General features: G+C 41.1%; 5 protein-coding genes and 1 non-coding gene across 6 annotated transcripts; 2 read left to right on the plus strand and 4 right to left on the minus strand.

Annotated features, from left to right (window-relative positions):
• The first annotated feature begins 76 nt into the window (after window positions 1-76).
• On the plus strand, window positions 77-2,387 carry LOC116192164 (cytochrome P450 716B1-like). The gene is made up of 4 exons (XM_031520626.1): window positions 77-916; window positions 1,020-1,458; window positions 1,632-1,819; window positions 1,898-2,387. The coding sequence occupies exons 1-4, from the start codon at window positions 419-421 to the stop codon at window positions 2,207-2,209; spliced, it is 1,437 nt and encodes a 478-aa protein (XP_031376486.1). The 5' UTR covers window positions 77-418; the 3' UTR covers window positions 2,210-2,387.
• LOC116192163 lies at window positions 2,323-5,951 on the minus strand. Its single transcript, XM_031520625.1, has 7 exons — window positions 5,477-5,951; window positions 5,039-5,179; window positions 4,586-4,951; window positions 3,965-4,210; window positions 3,405-3,497; window positions 3,030-3,230; window positions 2,323-2,785 (listed from the first exon to the last, which is right to left on the minus strand). The coding sequence occupies exons 1-7, from the start codon at window positions 5,819-5,821 to the stop codon at window positions 2,570-2,572; spliced, it is 1,608 nt and encodes a 535-aa protein (XP_031376485.1). The 5' UTR covers window positions 5,822-5,951; the 3' UTR covers window positions 2,323-2,569.
• Window positions 5,952-6,327: 376 nt separating this feature from the next.
• Window positions 6,328-8,919, minus strand: LOC116192169 (vacuolar protein sorting-associated protein 22 homolog 1). The gene is made up of 7 exons (XM_031520633.1): window positions 8,767-8,919; window positions 8,551-8,661; window positions 8,116-8,251; window positions 7,841-7,995; window positions 7,217-7,324; window positions 6,880-6,969; window positions 6,328-6,700 (listed from the first exon to the last, which is right to left on the minus strand). The coding sequence occupies exons 1-7, from the start codon at window positions 8,815-8,817 to the stop codon at window positions 6,599-6,601; spliced, it is 753 nt and encodes a 250-aa protein (XP_031376493.1). The 5' UTR covers window positions 8,818-8,919; the 3' UTR covers window positions 6,328-6,598.
• A 94-nt stretch (window positions 8,920-9,013) lies between these two features.
• TRNAM-CAU lies at window positions 9,014-9,085 on the plus strand. Its single transcript has one exon. It is a non-coding gene; the product is annotated as a tRNA-Met (tRNA).
• A 477-nt stretch (window positions 9,086-9,562) lies between these two features.
• On the minus strand, window positions 9,563-12,811 carry LOC116193203 (probable folate-biopterin transporter 4). The gene is made up of 7 exons (XM_031522001.1): window positions 12,597-12,811; window positions 12,075-12,202; window positions 11,607-11,828; window positions 10,938-11,396; window positions 10,515-10,712; window positions 10,291-10,428; window positions 9,563-10,063 (listed from the first exon to the last, which is right to left on the minus strand). Exons 1-7 carry the CDS (start codon window positions 12,675-12,677, stop codon window positions 9,802-9,804), a joined length of 1,488 nt encoding a protein of 495 aa, XP_031377861.1. The 5' UTR covers window positions 12,678-12,811; the 3' UTR covers window positions 9,563-9,801.
• A 2,302-nt stretch (window positions 12,812-15,113) lies between these two features.
• Window positions 15,114-16,854, minus strand: LOC116194689. Its single transcript, XM_031523927.1, has 2 exons — window positions 16,655-16,854; window positions 15,114-15,662 (listed from the first exon to the last, which is right to left on the minus strand). Exons 1-2 carry the CDS (start codon window positions 16,809-16,811, stop codon window positions 15,376-15,378), a joined length of 444 nt encoding a protein of 147 aa, XP_031379787.1. The 5' UTR covers window positions 16,812-16,854; the 3' UTR covers window positions 15,114-15,375.
• Between the last annotated feature and the right edge of the window lie 951 nt (window positions 16,855-17,805).

The following is a 17,805-nucleotide window of genomic DNA, read 5'->3' on the forward strand; positions in this document are numbered from 1 at the left end:
TCTTCTGGAATCATTGAATCACGTCAACGAGATAACATCTGTAAGGCTCGACAAATTTATACAGAACCACAACATTTTAATATTCAGCGATTCGTCTTCGTCAGTACCACGGCATGAAGAAAACCATTGTGATGTTTCTTCGATAGTTAAGTTTCAACTGTTAGCGAAGGGGACCTCGAGAGAGGAGTCGGGACGACGAAGCCGATGCTCCTGCTAGCAGGGCCTTTATATAGTTCCAAATTGTTTGGTAGCCCAATGCGAGCGGTCAGACAGGAATCATTTGGTCGTAGAGGAAAGGAGATTCTGTTCCATAACAAACAAATAGTCAGCTAAGCTCTTCCACTTATTTAATTGGCACCTCTTCCTTCAAGCCCTATTCGGAATCCTAGTAACCCTTTCCCATCCCTCACCAGAAGCCATGGAAACCTTCCTTATCACTGTCCTGATGATCTCCATTCCGATCGTGGTACTCATTGTCCGGACGACGAGACGACCGATGGGAAAACTGCCACCCGGCTCTCTGGGAATACCCTTGATTGGGCAGAGCCTGGAGCTCCTCCGGGCGATGAAGGCCAACACAGCCGACGCGTGGGTCCAGGCTCGAGTCCAGAAGTATGGGCCAGTCTCGAAGCTGAGCCTGTTTGGGAATCCAACGGTCCTGATCCACGGGCCGGCAGCGAACAAGTTTGTGTTCTCCGGAGACAGCTCTACTGTGGCAAACCAGCAGACGAAGTCAGTTAAGATGATCTTGGGAGACAGGAACCTGCTGGAGCTAAGTGGTGAGGATCACAAGAGGGTGAGGAATGCTCTGGTCCCATTCCTGAAACCCGAGTCGTTGAAGCAGTACGTGGAGAAGATGGACTGGGAAGTCCGCGAGCATCTGAAGACCCATTGGATAGGGAAGCAAAAAGTACAGGTATGTTGCTCTCTTCGATCTTCAGGATGATACGATACTAAAAAGCTCGTCTGGTACGAAGGAATGCCGAGGAATAATGGGATCTGTTTTGCCATCGCAACAGGTACTGCCTCTGATGAAGAACTTGACATTCAACATAATCTGCACACTCCTTTTCGGGATCGAGCGAGGGATTAGGAGAGATGACCTCATCAAATGCTTCCAACATATGATACGAGGGATGTGGTCGATCCCCGTAAAGTTACCCTTCACAACCTTCAGTCGGGCCATCCGAGCGCGTTGGAAAGCAGAAAAGATCCTGAAGGAGGTGATAGAAGAGAAGAGGGCAGAGATTGGACAAAACAGTAACTCTAACCCCCGAGACCTGATCAGTAGCTTGCTCAGCAGCGGGAGCAGAGAGGACGAAGCGATCACAGAGGAAGAGATCCTGCATAACAGCATGCTTGTGATGGTGGCGGGACACGACACTTCATCAGTCCTCATCACTTTCATCGTGAGGCTCCTAGCAAACGAACCTGCTGTCTACTCGGCAGTTCTCCAAGGTAAAATTCATCTATTTTGAAATCCATGAGCAATAATCACACAAGATAGCATTTTGAGCATCTTGGGGGATGTTTCATGCGGGTAGCATAGTGACAGAAAAAACGGTTGAGGAATCACATAGAGCATGTTCTATTGCAGAAAATAGTGCGGCTCTGAATATTCTGAAATGCAGAACAGGAAGAGATTGCTAAAAGCAAAGCTCCGGGGGAGGTTTTGACATGGGAAGACTTAACAACGATGAAGTACACATGGAGAGTTGCACTGGAGACCATGAGAGTCTTCCCTCCGCTATTTGGCGGTTTCAGGACAGCCGTAAGGGACATCGAGTATGACGGATACCTCATTCCCAAAGGATGGCAGGTAAGAAATTGCGATCACATAGAACCAGCAAATACATAGAGAGAGAAAACTGATGCACTTGGTGTCTCTACCATGTAGATATTCTGGGTCTCAAGCATGACCCACATGGACGAGAGCATATTTCCAGAACCATCAAAGTTCAACCCTGACAGATACGAGAACCAGCTATCGGTTCCGCCATACTGCTTTGTAGGATTTGGAGGCGGACCAAGAATTTGCCCAGGGAACGAGTTTGCAAGGATAGAGACCCTAGTTACCATCCACTACCTGGTCACTAGGTTTTCATGGAAAATGTGTTCGGACAATTCTTTCAGTCGGAACCCCATGCCGTCTCCATCTCAAGGGCTTGAAGTTCAAATCACGCAAAATAAAACCATTGTAACAGCATAGAAAGATATAGACAAAGCTTGCAGCATTTTACCTAATCGAAGTGTGTGTGTAAAGAAAGCCAGAGCGTCGAGCTCGTTCCATTAAGGCTCAACTCGAAGCAAATGCAAACTTTATGTTTCAAATGACAAACAGTAGGGCTATTTATTCCATCCGAAATGATAAACAGTATCTATTACAATGTACATCCTGCAACACTAGGCCTATCAATTTCCTCGGCTACTTTCTAACAATCTATTTACAGCAAATACCGACGTACTTTCTTTCAGCATTCTAATGGCTTGACATTGTCGGTAAATATTTACACAGATTAATAGGTTTTTCTAAAGAACATAATTCTGAAGAGGAGAACGTACAAATGCTTCAGCAATTTTGGGGCCTGAAATATTTAGGAGGCATAGATGGGCACCTTTCGTTCATATGAGGATACGGGTCCATCGTATTATATCCAGGGAGTTCCATCCGATACTTTCCCCGGATCTGACAAAAGGGGAGGTTGATGTCGTCTCCATCATTACACCACTTTGGCAAGCGGCTCGAGTTGTTCTCGAAGAATCTCAAAGAGTAGGCATCTTTTATCTGCACATTTGATATACAGAAACAATCAACAAACGCAGTGAGAAGTTCATCACCCTAAGGGAAACTGTATTTCTCTCTGATGTCTGTTGCTCTCAATCTTTACAATTCAATCCCTAATAATGAGAAGTCGGTCTTACTGATGATATGATAGTATCATGGTTTATGTTCTACCAGTCGAATGTGTAGAAAAATGGCAGTTATTATTTCATAAGACGGCTCAATGTTCTTGTGTGAAAAGACTTACTGTGAACTCTGTGACTTGAATAGAGTCGGCAATTGGGTCGAACAGTCCCGCCTCCTTATACATTTCGAGAATGAAAGCAATGCATGATGCTGACTTTCCATCTGTGTATAACCAATCATCCTGCTCTGGGATGGTCAACAGTTCATCAAATGATAAGCCACGCCTTTCGGTTTCTACAAGAATATCTGGAAGCTCCAATCCCTACATAATAAAACATCACAGAACCATTAGGATGGTGCTTTCACATATGAGAAAGAGAAACTTCACAAAGAAAATGAAGTCTTCCCTATCAGGTTGTAAAAGGGGTTCCATCAGCTCAAATTATACTAGGAAAAACTTCTTGCTCTCTATGGTTAGAAACAAACAGTGTATTACCTCAGTTCCAAGACGTTTGTTTAAGGCTTCTTTCCACAAGTTAGCAGCATAAGCAGGCTTTATTTGATTCCACACTGTCATGAAAGAAGCAACCTGAAATGGCAAAAAGCGAATTGTGAAATGGCAGTATGATTCCACAGGTTAGCAGCATGCGGTATATTTGATAAATGAAGGCTGTAACGCCCTCGTAACCCAAATAGATATTCATACCTCACTTAGTCCCAGTAATAGAAAATTGTAACCAAATGTACGTCCCACAACCCATTCCAATTAATACATTTAGTTCAGCCCTTAAGTTACTAGTTAGTAGTTATTGCATTAATATCATGAAAAAATAACTCCAGAACACTACTTCCTCATACAAATTCTAGTCTTCACAAAACTCATAGCGTTACTCCTCATATAAATTTAGTCTTCACAAGTTCTTATATGAAGTCTTAAGTTTCTACCTGATATTCATGGGAATAATATGAAAAGTACAGGACAAAGCACTCGCTACTCCATATTATCATGGATAAGATTCATGAGAAAGTTAAAGAGACGAGCTAAGGTTTAAGTACCAAATGAGCATCCAAGGGAGGAGGGTAATTTCCATCAATAGTGTCTATCCAACTAAAGATCATGTTATGGTAGCCATATGGCTTTCCCTCCATGCTTTTTGCATACTCCCAAGCAGCGGTCTCATTGAATTTTGCTCGCATGTCAGGGTGCAGCGGAAGCAATGCAATATGCGGATTGGAATCATCCTTCTTCAGCTCAAACTCCCACCATTCATCCCATGGCAAGATAGCAATGACGTCTTCTCCCTGTAACCAAAGACGCAATCTTGCATAATCCACTACAAGCTCATTTGCAAACTAAAAGCCCGAGGGAAAAAGTTTGATCAATGGCTAAACCAACTTAATTTCATCATCCCTAGTTGTTTACCAATGGGAGCTGCTGGATAGAACCAAAGGCACATTTGTCAATGTGACAGTGGACAATCACCAAGAAGTAGCAACTCCAGTAGACAACTCATAGTAAACCTCATCAATCATAGGTATAATGCAGAAAAGAATTCCAACTTTCAAACTTGTGGATAAAGATAATAACTGTAGAAGGAAGAGGAAACACAGGAACATAATGAAAATTTGGAGAAACTATCACAAAATGGCAAACTTTGGTGTATTCTATGGTCAAACCTGTTCGTTCTCATTCCCTGATTCACCGATCCAGAGCTTTCCCTCTGAGTCCCTTAAGCATACTGCAGTGTGACCAGCGTAGGCTCCACTGACCCACTTCTCCAATGTCTCAAAACCACCCCACCGCCCTCGTATTTTTGATATCGCTAGAAAATCCCCAGAATGAATATCATCGACAGTGACATTTGTCACCCAAGGTTGAGGGCGCTGCTTGAAGGTAGCACCCATGTGCTTCTTGAGGAATCCAATGTTGGAATTCTCACCCCACCCTGTGTTCGTAAACAACGGGAAGACATCCCACAGCGCTTGAAGCGTTCCGAGCATCCCAGCTTCCATGAGGAAGATTGAAACTCCCCTGTTTTTAACCTGAACTTTGGAAAATTGAATGAGCATGTCTTGGTAAACCATGAATTAGGGATAAGAAATGCCATGAGACGATCACTGACAACTTACATATTCAAACTCCGCTTTCCCTTCCCATTCCTTGATCTCAAGTGTGTGCTCTCGGGACAAGAAGTAGTAATCCCACGTCACACGGTATGGAGTAGCAAACACATAGAGATCCATACAAGTCCAACTGTGGGCTTTGCTAACCTGGAAGAGCATTAAATAACGACAGCACGCGATTATTGTTGTAAGATTGGAATTATATCACAGCCTGACCAACATGCCAGAGCCCGCTTATCGGGTTAAGGTGCCATAATTCCTCAGTAAACAATTGTAAAGAGTAAAGACTAAAGAGAATTCATCTACTTGCAGTTAACCGGTTACGCTAATCAAGCAAACAGATAAATATCATCAAATTCCTGCATCGGCGGATCTCGATAATCCTACAAAGCATCAATTGAACGACAAACCAAACAGGCAGAGGGATTGAAGTTGTAGTCGAACCTCGATATGAACAGTGCCGCCTCCGAATTCACTCCCAGTTTTATTGTGGAACTCAATCCATGCAGTGTTGTTGTTAAAGCACGCGCCTTTCCAGCTCAATTTGGTGCCATTGCCGGACGGTTCGGAGGCGGCGCCGACGAAGGAGGGGAGGAGGTCGACAGCGCCACGGAGGCGGTTGAGGATTGGCCAAGACACCTGTCTAGGCAGCAGGGGGAGAACGTCCCCAGGGTGAAAAGGGAGTTTCGCGGCGCGGGAGTTCGGAACATGGAGAGAGACAACGAAGAGGAAAAGGAAGAGGAAGAAGAAGAAAGAAGCCGAAGATGAAGACGAAGAAGCAGCGGCCATGGCGGTGCGCCCGAAACCGAACAATAGAGAGAGAGAGAGAGGATAGGCAAAGGAAGGAAGAGAGGGGAAGGGTGGACGTCAGGGCTGCGCCATTGATGAGCCTTGGACGCATGGAAATGAATGGGGGAAGTTTTCTGCCATTAATGGACAAAAAAGGTTCCGTGATAGTTTTTTTTTTTTTTTTTGTAATGCCAGTTCTTCCGAAACTAACAACCGAAATATGCCGAATCAGAAGCAATGGCATGAATAGTAATTTTGGGAGAAATCGTCAGAGCCGTTTGGAGGGCATTCGGCAGGGGTAGTTCTGTAACAGTTATTACAGTTGATTAAACTTACCACCCCGTGAGGAAGGAGAGAAGGACAAATGTAAATGGCATAGCTACATAATCGTTAATGATTCGGAGGTCAACAAATGTTTGGTTCCGCTTTTGTTAAGAACACGAACTAATCCGTGTTAGACTCCTGGGTGGTGTTCGACCAAGAATCATACTTGAAGGAAAGGGTCATCACTTGCAAGTGCCATAGATTGCCACTTTTAAGAGAAGTTTCCACCAATTCATACATTTGGTACTCGGACTGTCATATGATCCCGGAAAGACATTGCAATGCGGTGTAACAACTACCGTAAATCAGCCAAACCAAAAACAACAGAAATTCCTGGTACAAAAATAAACAGGATTGTCATAAGATACAGGGTGTGTAGCATAGCAGTCAAAGATGATGCTTCACGAAGATCACATTAATATCCTCTTCGAACAGCATCAGAGGTAGCTGCTTTTAAGCATCAGTAACGACAGTTGATGAGATGGAAGATACACACGGGAACCAGTACCGACGCTTCCCATCTCTATGTCCATCGTCAATCATTGCAAAACCTTCCTGCACCATCCACACGATTTTATGAGACAAATGTGTTTGTATGGATGCCCAAGTGAAAACTTAATACCGTGAAATGGATGCGGATCCCATATTTGTCCAAGAAAAATCGGATGGTTGAGATTCATTATTCCGATAAAGAAGATACAACTTTGGAATAAAAGAGGTAATGGTTGGCTTACATCTAATAAAGTTTCAAGGGTATCAATGGCACGGCCTGAGGTCCATGACAGCCGTCTCTCCACCTCATCAACAGTCACATAGCCTTGTCCCTACAACCAAAGTAAGTCCAAGGTAGTTTTAGATAATCATCAGGCATATTCTAGAACGGTGGCATATCAATAATCAGAGATGACAAGCTGTACGACTCTACATCTTCATGGATAATCCACTGGTTGCTTACAAATGCAACTACATACACGTCATGCACAAAGGAGATTTAAGCGATAGATGGGAGAGGAATATCAAGCATCGAAGCAACTATACTGAAAATGAAGGAAAACGAGAAGTTTGCTATACCTGGGCAAGCTCTATGATCTCATTATGGTCTTTGTTCAGCTCAGTTGGGACAGATCGAACTAGTTTTTTCTTCCCAACGGATATTACCTCGAAACCACTTCCCAGTACCTGAAAGTGAAATGCAATTTGTATGACCATAACTCCTGTAGTATCATTGTCTTCTTCGACCATACAACTTTAGAAACATAAATCGAGATTTTATGGTCATAATTGAATACGAATTTTTCTTAAGCTGGGCGGGATTGGAGCCTAGGTGCTGCAAGTGTGAAAACCAAAAATAATGCATGTCAGACATGCAAAAGTTTCAGCTAATACGGTTAGGATACTTTATTCTTGCTTTTAAGTTATCAACAGTCTTCTACTCAAAATTGGGGTTGAAAAGCATAACGAGGGGCACTTCCACAAGACAGTTACAATGTTCCAATGACAACAAAAATTTCAGAACACAACCTTAATGACCCTGCTACTATAATATTACTATCAATGGTCACCACAGAATATAAAGAAAAATGAGTGTGTAAATATGAGGATGTCTTCCAGAAAAACAAATAAGAGTGCAGGTCTGAAGGCTGCACAAGTGTAAGGTGAGAGGCAGTAATTTCCATAACTGCCGACATCACAGACCTTTAGTTTACTTATTGCACGCAAGCAATCATCCTCAGACACGGCTTCACGAGAAGTTTTTCGCTTATGACGTAGGAGAGTGCAGAGTTCCTGCAGGTTGATCAAACCCCCATTATGAGGTCTTGTTCCCAAACAAATCTCAACAATTTGCACTCCTGCCTAACCAAATGGCCATGTTTCAGAACTTAGAAATCCAACAACTGGTCACCTATTAATATCCCTAGCAACAGCAGTAGCATCTATCAATGGATTTAGAAGAAGAGGACAATACCAACCAAGTTCATAGTAGAAGTCACCGATGCCCAACAGCTCTGCCCAGAAACCTTTGTTTGATGCCAGGGGATCTACTCCAACTTTAGCACACATCTCATGGAACTGTGACCTGAACGCAGGGTTCTTTCGAATGTCATTCTGCACAAGGCAGCCGCAAAGAGCGATGAGCAGATCGGAAATGTCACTTTTAAGAGTGCCGAAATTTTTTTATCTTTCCGGTAGATAAGAATCCTGAAAATATAACTAGTGAACTTCTGCTCTATCATGATCTTAGGCAGCTAATACCAAACAAATGGAATGAGCAACTCTGACATGAAAACCTTTCCTCAAGGACTATGCTTTCAGCTAATTTCCATAAAATCTGAACTTTACGACTAATCGAAAAGCATATCGTAAATGCATCAAGTTCAATGGCGATTAGAGGAAGCTGAAAAGACCTTGTGTTTGAGAGCGAAATCCTCTAATTGAGAGCGGAAGGTAGCGAGCTGCTCCTTCATGAGGTCGGTCCTGATCTTGGCTACATTTTCTCCGAGCAATCGGAACTGATCCTGCACGATTGTGAGGGACAGGTAGACAATTGATAAGCAGACGTCGACGGTGCCATGGCAGAGAAATGCCAAGACACGAGGGGAGGGAAGGGAAGGGAAGCAAACCCTAGCAGCAGCAGCGCCCTGTAAGCCTGCGATTCCAGGTCGTCTCCTCATCCTTCCTCTCTCGTCTTGTCGACTCTCAATCCCAGAGGAATGGTCAGAGCTCCGCTGCGTGCATTTTGCAGAAGTAATTAATGATCATCGAATGGGCTTGCCAGTCAGATAATTTTAGAACGAAGCAAAGTGAAAGTTAAAGTTAAATTTTATTGTACTAAACAAATATTTCATATTGTGGAGTAAAGATCACCAAATCAAAGTGGCGCAGCGGAAGCGTGGTGGGCCCATAACCCACAGGTCCCAGGATCGAAACCTGGCTTTGATAATTCAGAGAAAAGCTTCTAAAACCATTATTTTTGCAATTTATTGGTATTTTTTGTGTTATGTCGTTTAATTATCTTACTTTTCATTATCACCTCACATTTTTTAAAATTACTTTAAATACATTTTGGTTCAGATTTCGTATGGGGAGAATTCTTCAAATTTCGTAAGTCCATAATTATTATGACCATAAACATGTCTATTTTTGCAATTTTTTTGGTATTTTTGTAATATGTCATTTACTTTATTTTACTTTTCATTATCACCACACTTTTTTATTATTTTAAATACATTTTGGTTCAGATTTCTTGTGGGGAGAATTCTTCAAAATTCGTCTCGTAAGTCCATAATTATTATGACTCTAAACATGTACTGCATTAAGGGCAATACTACTGCTTGATGTGCTCATGATAGTCTTGTGCTTGTGTTACTTCCATCAGAGGAAAAATGCCAGGAAGAACCCGAAACAAGAACAAGAAGATGTCGATCACCAAATCGCTTCAGCCATCATATCTTAATTAACTGTACTATGGAGTTATACAAGAAGGACCCATTGTCAGCTTTGACTCCTGAAGGTATCGCTGCCAACTCATACCACTTCTCAGCATAAGCCAATTGATTTCTGAGAGGGCTCTACCTATTTATTTTATGGAAAAAGAAAACCGCATCGTAAAAACTCTATTTGTGTACTCTGCTAAAAATGTCGATTATGATCTCTGCCTATGCTGATATTCCCGTGGCTTCCTTAGGTATCAAAAACAAGAAAGCGATGGGGATGAAATTGCAGAGGATTTGTATGCTGATGCCAAGGAGAAGGTTGTCGAAAGATCCTGAAGAGATGTTCAAGAGCGAAGCCAACCCAGCACCCACGAATGATCCCAGCGTGGACCCAAGATTGTTGATCGACATGAAGAGGGCGAACAGTGTACCCTCAATCCCAGGCGGGCAGAGCTGCCCAGACAAGATCAGGAATGGCATGAACCTGAACTCACAAGGTTATGAGGAGCAGAACTGTTAGAATTCGCAGTTACATGAAACAGTATTTCCAGCACATACTCATGGTATGTTTGATATATGGTTGGATGACAGAGAAATGGACTGGAATAGCATAGAGATTACAAGATCATGAGATAGCAATCTTTCCATTTGATTAACCAACCGGGCCATTACTTTACTTGGTTAAATGTGACAATGAGAAAAGGCACTTACTTCAGTTGATTTACTGCATCAGCTAGTGCTGATCCACCCAAAACCATAACCTTGTCTGATACTCCAAAGGAAACATTAATACGAGACACTAGAACAATGTCAAGTTGGCTTAGTAATGATAGCCCAAGTTGAGCCAACCTGCATTGTTTTCATAAGAAAGACATATCAGGTCACTGAGTGATGAGAAAGCAAATCAAATATGCTAGGGACTAATCAGTCCTTACAAGAGGATTCTTCGAAGCTTCATGGTCTTTAGATATCGGTTGTATATGAAGGTCCCAAACATGAGGCCTAACCATCCCACAACACGTGCAGTTCCCAGAAAAGATGCGTCCAGTTTCAGAAACTCTGTCTGGTAATAAAACATGACTGTCGAGATGTTTGGTACCGTCACATGTGCTAGGAAAAACCAAGCCATTGGTCTGGTCTCAAGAAAAACCAGAATAGCCACGATCAGAATGCAAACATATAAGAAGGTTATATATATTGAAAGATCAGAATAAATGGCACTTCGCCAGAGAGAGAATATTTGTGCTTAAATTCATTAACAACCTCTAAAACAATTGCAGTCACTTCAATTAGATGAATCGATGCTGCTAAATCTATAATAAACTGATATTTCAGAATTCAACATTTTAATTACGTACCTCAAAATGATAGGTTGTCTAAAAGCTCGGCACAGACTGTAAGTTGCCTCTTTGAGTGAATGGAACCATTTGACCACCAGAGGATCACCTTTTTCCCGAAGCTGTAACTTACTAGATGCATGCCTTCTGCTTCTGTTCTTTTGGCCCTTCTTTCTTCTCTTGGCACTACTATGTGATTTTTTAACTGCAAAACTATCTTCATCCAGTATACTATCGCTACCATTCACTACATCTGTGCTACTAGAATCAGAGTGATCAGGCAAAACTTTTTTGCCTGTATTACTTTCCTCCACCAAACCACATGACAACAATTGCATGGCTGGCAGAATAGAAAATAAAAGAAAATTAGTTGCTATCTGTAAACTACTCAGTGCATATCCACCTAACAAACTCCCACAAATTCCTCCAAAGGCCATGGCCAACCAAGATACTGACTGTAGGTCCCCGGCAAATGAAGCCCTGATCAACAATAAATGAAGACCTTGAGTTGTGTTTCAAGTCAATGAATATTAATCAGGAATCAAATTTATGCTGCATGGAGAAAGAAAGATTTCAAATAATCACATGGTATTGATAGAACCAAGATAAAACACAAATCAATATGAAATCCAAAGTACTCTTGATGTATGCTGGAGCGAACAGAGAAGCTAATTGATATGAAACACATACCGCTCAAATCTTACTGCCTCGGCTATCATAGCGTCGATTACAACATCTGCCATGGCTGACCCAATGTTTTGTAAAGTCAAGAAGCTCGTAAGGTTCCATCTAGAACTCCTCAAAGAATCATTTAGGCCTAGAAGAAGCCATGGCACAAGAGAGAGTACGGTTGCAAAAACCAAGTACGGAATCCTTTTCCTTCCTTTGATTGGAATGCAGTCCGACAAGATTCTGCATACGAATAGATACTATCAAATCATAAGAATAAAAGCAACCTTGATAGAGGGTCTATATCTATATTTCACTATCTAAATGGAATAAGATGATTCTGCGACTATATTAATCAACACCAAACGAAAATCAATCTTCAGAATACCTCACTAGCACGAATTTTGCTAAAGGGAAAGAAGGAAGCAAAAAGTTATATCATATTACATTAAAAGATGATGTAGGATGAGATTGTTTGAATCTCCATACCCGTATAATGGTTTTATGCTCCATGGAAAGAATGCCACTGAAAAAACAAATTGAGAGGCCGAAGGTGACAACTTGAGACGGTCTTTGAGCTGGTATGAAACAGCAGTCCACACAAAGGATCTAAAACCCTGTTCCCACATAAACAATTGCCAAATGAGAAACAACAACAATGGAGCTGCAATAGCATATCAGCAACGCATAGTTGCCTGATCTAACTATTAGATCTTCGTCTAAAATCAACACATTTACAGCTCAATTTTACGTCAATTAATGTCTGCAGTGAGGAATTACTCTCAAATTCACAAACACAATCACATAGCTCAAATTCTTCATGGTAACATAACTCAGCTCCAAATCAAAATCTGCTAATTCCACAGCCAAAATCCTAACCGCAAAGCTACGTTTACATCAGACAAAAACCTCCCCATTTCAAATCACAACAGAGAAATGGACCGCATTCGCTGATTGCAACGAGCAACACGCAAAATAGAAACCGCAGAAACGCACAGAATCGAATCGGACCTGAGTGAAATAGACCAAGCAAATGAGCCACAAAAACGATGCTCCAAAAGCAGCATTCAGCCGCCTAATCCATCGGATCATCTTCTCGCCTCTCCCTCTTCAGCAAGACCGGAACTTTCTACCTCCGATCGCCGACGAATCTACGAGATTCATAGCTTGTGCTCTTCGAAGCTGACTCTCGCAACCTTTGTTCTCCCCTCCCCCTGTAGTCTGTAGTCTTATTCAATTCAACGGTTTGCTTTGCCGCTATTATATTGATTATGACAGTGTTACCCTCTGGGCTTCCGTGTCGTGTTGAAGTACCCCTGGGTGTTTCTGTCATTTCAGGAAGGAGTCCCGAGACACGTCCAGGGACCAATCAGCTATTCCCACGTCGGATCACAAGATCTGCTTTACACGTGGCAAATAGAATTAGCAGACTCGAGGGCCCTTTTTAATTAATAACTAGGATGAGAGTCCAGGACTTCGCTGCGGATCGAATTTTCCTTCATTTCCTTTTTTTCATAGGAACAATAAAAAAGTAAATGTATTCTAATTAAAGAATAATCACCATCAAAAACTTCATGGCATCTTTTCTAAGAAAAATATTGAGCTATAATATTTAATACAATTTTTTACCTAATATCATTGAAATTAAGGCAAATTGCACCATATATTTCAATGTTTATATGTGTTTTAGTTTTATCTCAATATCGATTTTTTCCTCATGTGTCATAACGTTAATGATTAAGTTTCAAATCTATCCCACCAAAAAAGTTCCATTCATTTTTTACGGAGATACTGATATAGTGCGTTAATTACTTGATGGTGCTGATATGGAGAATGTGTGAGTCTCAATATAAGAAAAAAATTACCTTATACATCCCAATCTTTTTGTTATTTCTCAATTTTATCATAATCTTTGGATGCTTTTACAATTTTATCCTAACATTTTGATAGTTTCTCAATTTTATTCTAATTTTTTACTGTTTTCTCAATATTATCTCAATCTGTTGGGATAAATTTAAGAAATTATGAAAAGATTAAGATAAAATTGAGAAATGATTGGGATAAAATTGAGAAAATATTAAAATGTCGTGATACATAATGTTATTTTTCTTTTGTATCGGTACTCACACACTCTCCACGTCAATTCTGTTAAGCAATTAACGCGCCATGTCAATTTTTTGTAAAAAATGGATAGAACGTTTACGACGGGATATATTTAACGCCATCATTAACGTCAGGATACCTCTGGAAAATAATCGACGTTGGGGTAAAACTAAAATAACCTGTAAATGTCGGGATACATGATGTTATTTTCCTTTAAAGTTACGGCTTTTCAATTATATTGACATTTTGAGCTATATTTTACAGTAATTGCATTAAACTTATAATTGACACCATGAAAATTAGCACTTATTCATTTATTAAATTTTAATTGCAGTAATACTTTTATTATCTCAATTATCATCTTAATTTAATTAAATTTACTTATTCCTTTTTCTATAGGAGTTCTATATAACGATAATAATGGAGAAAAATAACCATACCACATATGTTATGAATGTATTTATGTTATTATTTATTGACATTATAATGTCTATGTAATTTAGTATACGCTCTAAATGCTTAAGAAAGATAAATATAGAAAGACTTTAATTTTACTAAAGCAAAGTGGTACTAACTTGGAATTTACAGATACAATTAAGTAAAAGAATAATAAGAACGAGCACACTATATGTAAAATTATAAATATGTACTAATGCCGAAATTAATTTTGAGGTTGGGTCTTGTTTTGCAGTTAAAATTAAAAGATATTTTATTTGTTACAAGGAGAAATATTCTAACACTCGAATAGTACCTACTTAATCGTTATTTCTCCACAACTTTATAAAAACATAAATTGAAGGTAGTATCATTTTGTGGAAAAAAAATGCGTGAAAGAATAAAAAGTGATACTTCGGTCAACTTTTGTAGAGTATGACATCTATTAATTAATTATATAGATAGTTGGGGCATATGTTGATCTTGTTTGGAGGATGTAAGAAAAATATTTAAAAATGGAGAAAAACGAAAAATAGTCAGAGTCTATGGGTCATTTTTAAAAATAAGAAATGAGAAGGTTAGAAATAAAAAAGGAGAGAAAAGGGAATCTTGTCGTGCTCGCCATGCCAGGGAGGCATCTCATGCCATCTTCCTTTTCATATTTGTGGCCAAATTATAATTAGAAAATAAAAAAGATAGAAATTTCTTGGTCGACACATGGCATTGTGAACAGCAGATTTAGTACATTAAGAATAACTACGATCAAATATTTGACTTTGATATTTGATAATAATTCTCCATAGTCTTGTATAAATGCTAGTTATTATTCTTATTAAAAAAAAAAGAGAGAGAAATTGTTCGTCTGTCAACGTTGCGAGCAATTTTTTCGACCTAGATTGACCTGCGGTGCTGTCTGTCATGGCGTGATGGGCAACGTCCGAGCCCTGTTCGTGTTCTCCACTTTCACAGTCGTGTATCATGCAGATAGTATTATCGATAATTTGTACTGCCGATTTCATTCCATCCTGTAATGTTTGACCTGTCGAGGCTCTCACAAGCAAGGAGACATGGCGAACCGAATAATACGGTAGTTTCACCACTATGTAGAGTCCGCTGTTCTCTATGTCATGTTCCATACGATTATTGCAAATACAACAGAGCATCCATTTTCGGTATTGTTGAGAATGGACGTTTTTCGATCTGATATACGTACATCATACTGTAAGCACGGAGCATGAAACCAACGCTCACATTACATGCAGTACGATGGAACATCAGAGGCGGGTCGATACACAAATGGCCGAACTGTATGGAAGTAACCTGAGAGGTGACTATAGGTGAACTTGACCCCTGCACTCCCCCGTCCGAGACGGGAGCAGCCTTCATGGAAGCTGCTGATTGGCCGGGCCAGGCACGCGTCCCACCGCTCGCTCTCGGGCATCGTTTCCGCTACCTTGTAGACTCCCTTTGAGTCCGTGAATGCTTGATAGTTCACGACTTCCCCTGATTTTGTAATGCAGAGAACCGCCACCTCGGCACCTGCATTTCCCAGACACAATAGAGAGCTTAAATCTTCTACACTTCTTCCATGGATCATTGGAAGCCCAAGAATTGATCATCATTAGATTCACTATTGAGAATAGACCTCGGAATTTCAACAAGTTTTAAGGCAGGGATGTAAAAAGACAAGAAACACATTTTCCTATGTAAGACCGTGCAACTAAGTCCGGCGTAACATTATATCCAAGGTCCATGAATTGACAAGCATTATCGCGTAAAAGATGTAGAGGCTCCCTTAGCATTCCCGACTGGAATGCAATAACAATGACATACAGCAAGATCATTAGACCAATCAGCATACTTTTTGTGGCAATACGGAATCAGATCGATGTCCACAATAAGGAAGCTGTGATAGAGTCAGAATGAATCTTCAAGGAAAAATAGCAAATGGAAGGTGGAAAGAGTAATTCAAGCTTTGCTTCTGAAGCGAAGCAGATTCAATCCTCAAACCGAAAACAAGATTTTGACACAAAAGAAGCAACCCATTGCTCCTCCATAATGATCCGAACATGACATTACACAGAACCACTATGCAAAAATGCTCAAACCCGATAATACAACATTGTAAATCAACCTGAAACTGAAGCGAATTGATGCCGATATGAGACAAAGCAGACCTAAAACAGATGGAAAGGCTTGCATTTGCAGGCTAACACGACTAAGGTGCGAAGACCAAACACTCGATCGTATACGATCACGGTATACGGCCATGACAAGATATGACCGGTTCTGCCTAACACATGAAGTGCTATCCTTAAGCAACAGTACCTTGCATATGCTAATCTGAAAATGATCGATGTCAGTAATACAACGCTCTGATGCAAGATATACCCGAATTTCTCGTAGGACTCACAGAGAAGATATGAGAACCACCCCAGCAGATGTGGCTGAGCCAATTCAACACAGACCGGACTGAATCACTCACCCATCAAACCACGAATTATCAGTTCAAGAGCTCAATTAGCTTCTACCTTCAAGGATGTGATCCTCGGGACCAATGGAGGAATCGCCGCACACGTCGCAGACAACGCGTCCCCGGATCTCACCGGTCCACCCGTGGACTCCGGCGGTCAAGACCACCAGAAGGGAGAGGCCCATCACAAGCTTCATTTGCGCCTCTGATTCCATGGCGGTGGGTGTAACCAGAAAAATGAGTGCTTGCTTGGTTTTCTGCTCGGTATACTATCTATATACCGGGAAGGAGTTCTTGCTGTCTCTCTCATGGCGATTTCGTGGGCCGCCGCTTGCCGGGCCCATTTCATTTGCACAGTTAATTGGGCCTTTACTGGGCCTAAACCGTTGTGCTCATAGCTCTGATCCAATAGGATTCGAAGATCCACCCTCACGAAAATTAGAATCCCAACCGTAGATACGAGGTCCACGTGAATTCTTATATATTTTATCGTCAGACCAAAAGAGTTCCTCGAAAATCGCATTAATATGGAATTTACCATTAAGTGTTGTTTGTAAATCATAGTCTCACGAATTCATGCGATGAATGGCGAAGTATCCTACTTGAGAGATGATTCGTAATATGGATTTTTCACCAAAATCGTGCAGTTAAAATTGATTTAATTGATGATTCCTTTTGCTTCGCTGATTGGATTTTTCCCTGTTAATTTCTTTTTCCTTGGGCAAATTCTTTTCTGGTAAGTCGACTTAGTATTCCATTCACTTCATTGGACTCACATGCACCAATTAATACTGACAGAACTTCATTCACTATTACTGAATGATTCCCCGTCCGATGGTATGTTCTAAATAAGGTGCCGAAATAAGAATAGTTTTCTTCCTTTCCCGGTGGCAAAATGGGAATGATTCCGAGCAATTCCGACTCGCTTGGTGCTTCATCTTTATTGGTCTCATATCGAGTCATCGACCATATCACCGACACTTCCTCGACGGAAGAGACCCCTTCCTCAGGCTCGGGTCCGGACCAGAACACCGACAATTTCCGATCAACCCGTGTTTCCTCTTCCTACGAGATAGATACAATAGATGTGATGAAACCATACACCGTCTACGGAAATGGCGAACGATGATGATCTTCCCTGTCATGGTGGGGGAGCCCACCATAGCCACGTACTCCTCTCCTCAACGTAATTCTCTCCCCTCCTCCGTC

Source organism: Punica granatum, chromosome 1 (assembly GCF_007655135.1).
Source record: "Punica granatum isolate Tunisia-2019 chromosome 1, ASM765513v2, whole genome shotgun sequence".
NCBI lineage: Eukaryota > Viridiplantae > Streptophyta > Magnoliopsida > Myrtales > Lythraceae > Punica > Punica granatum.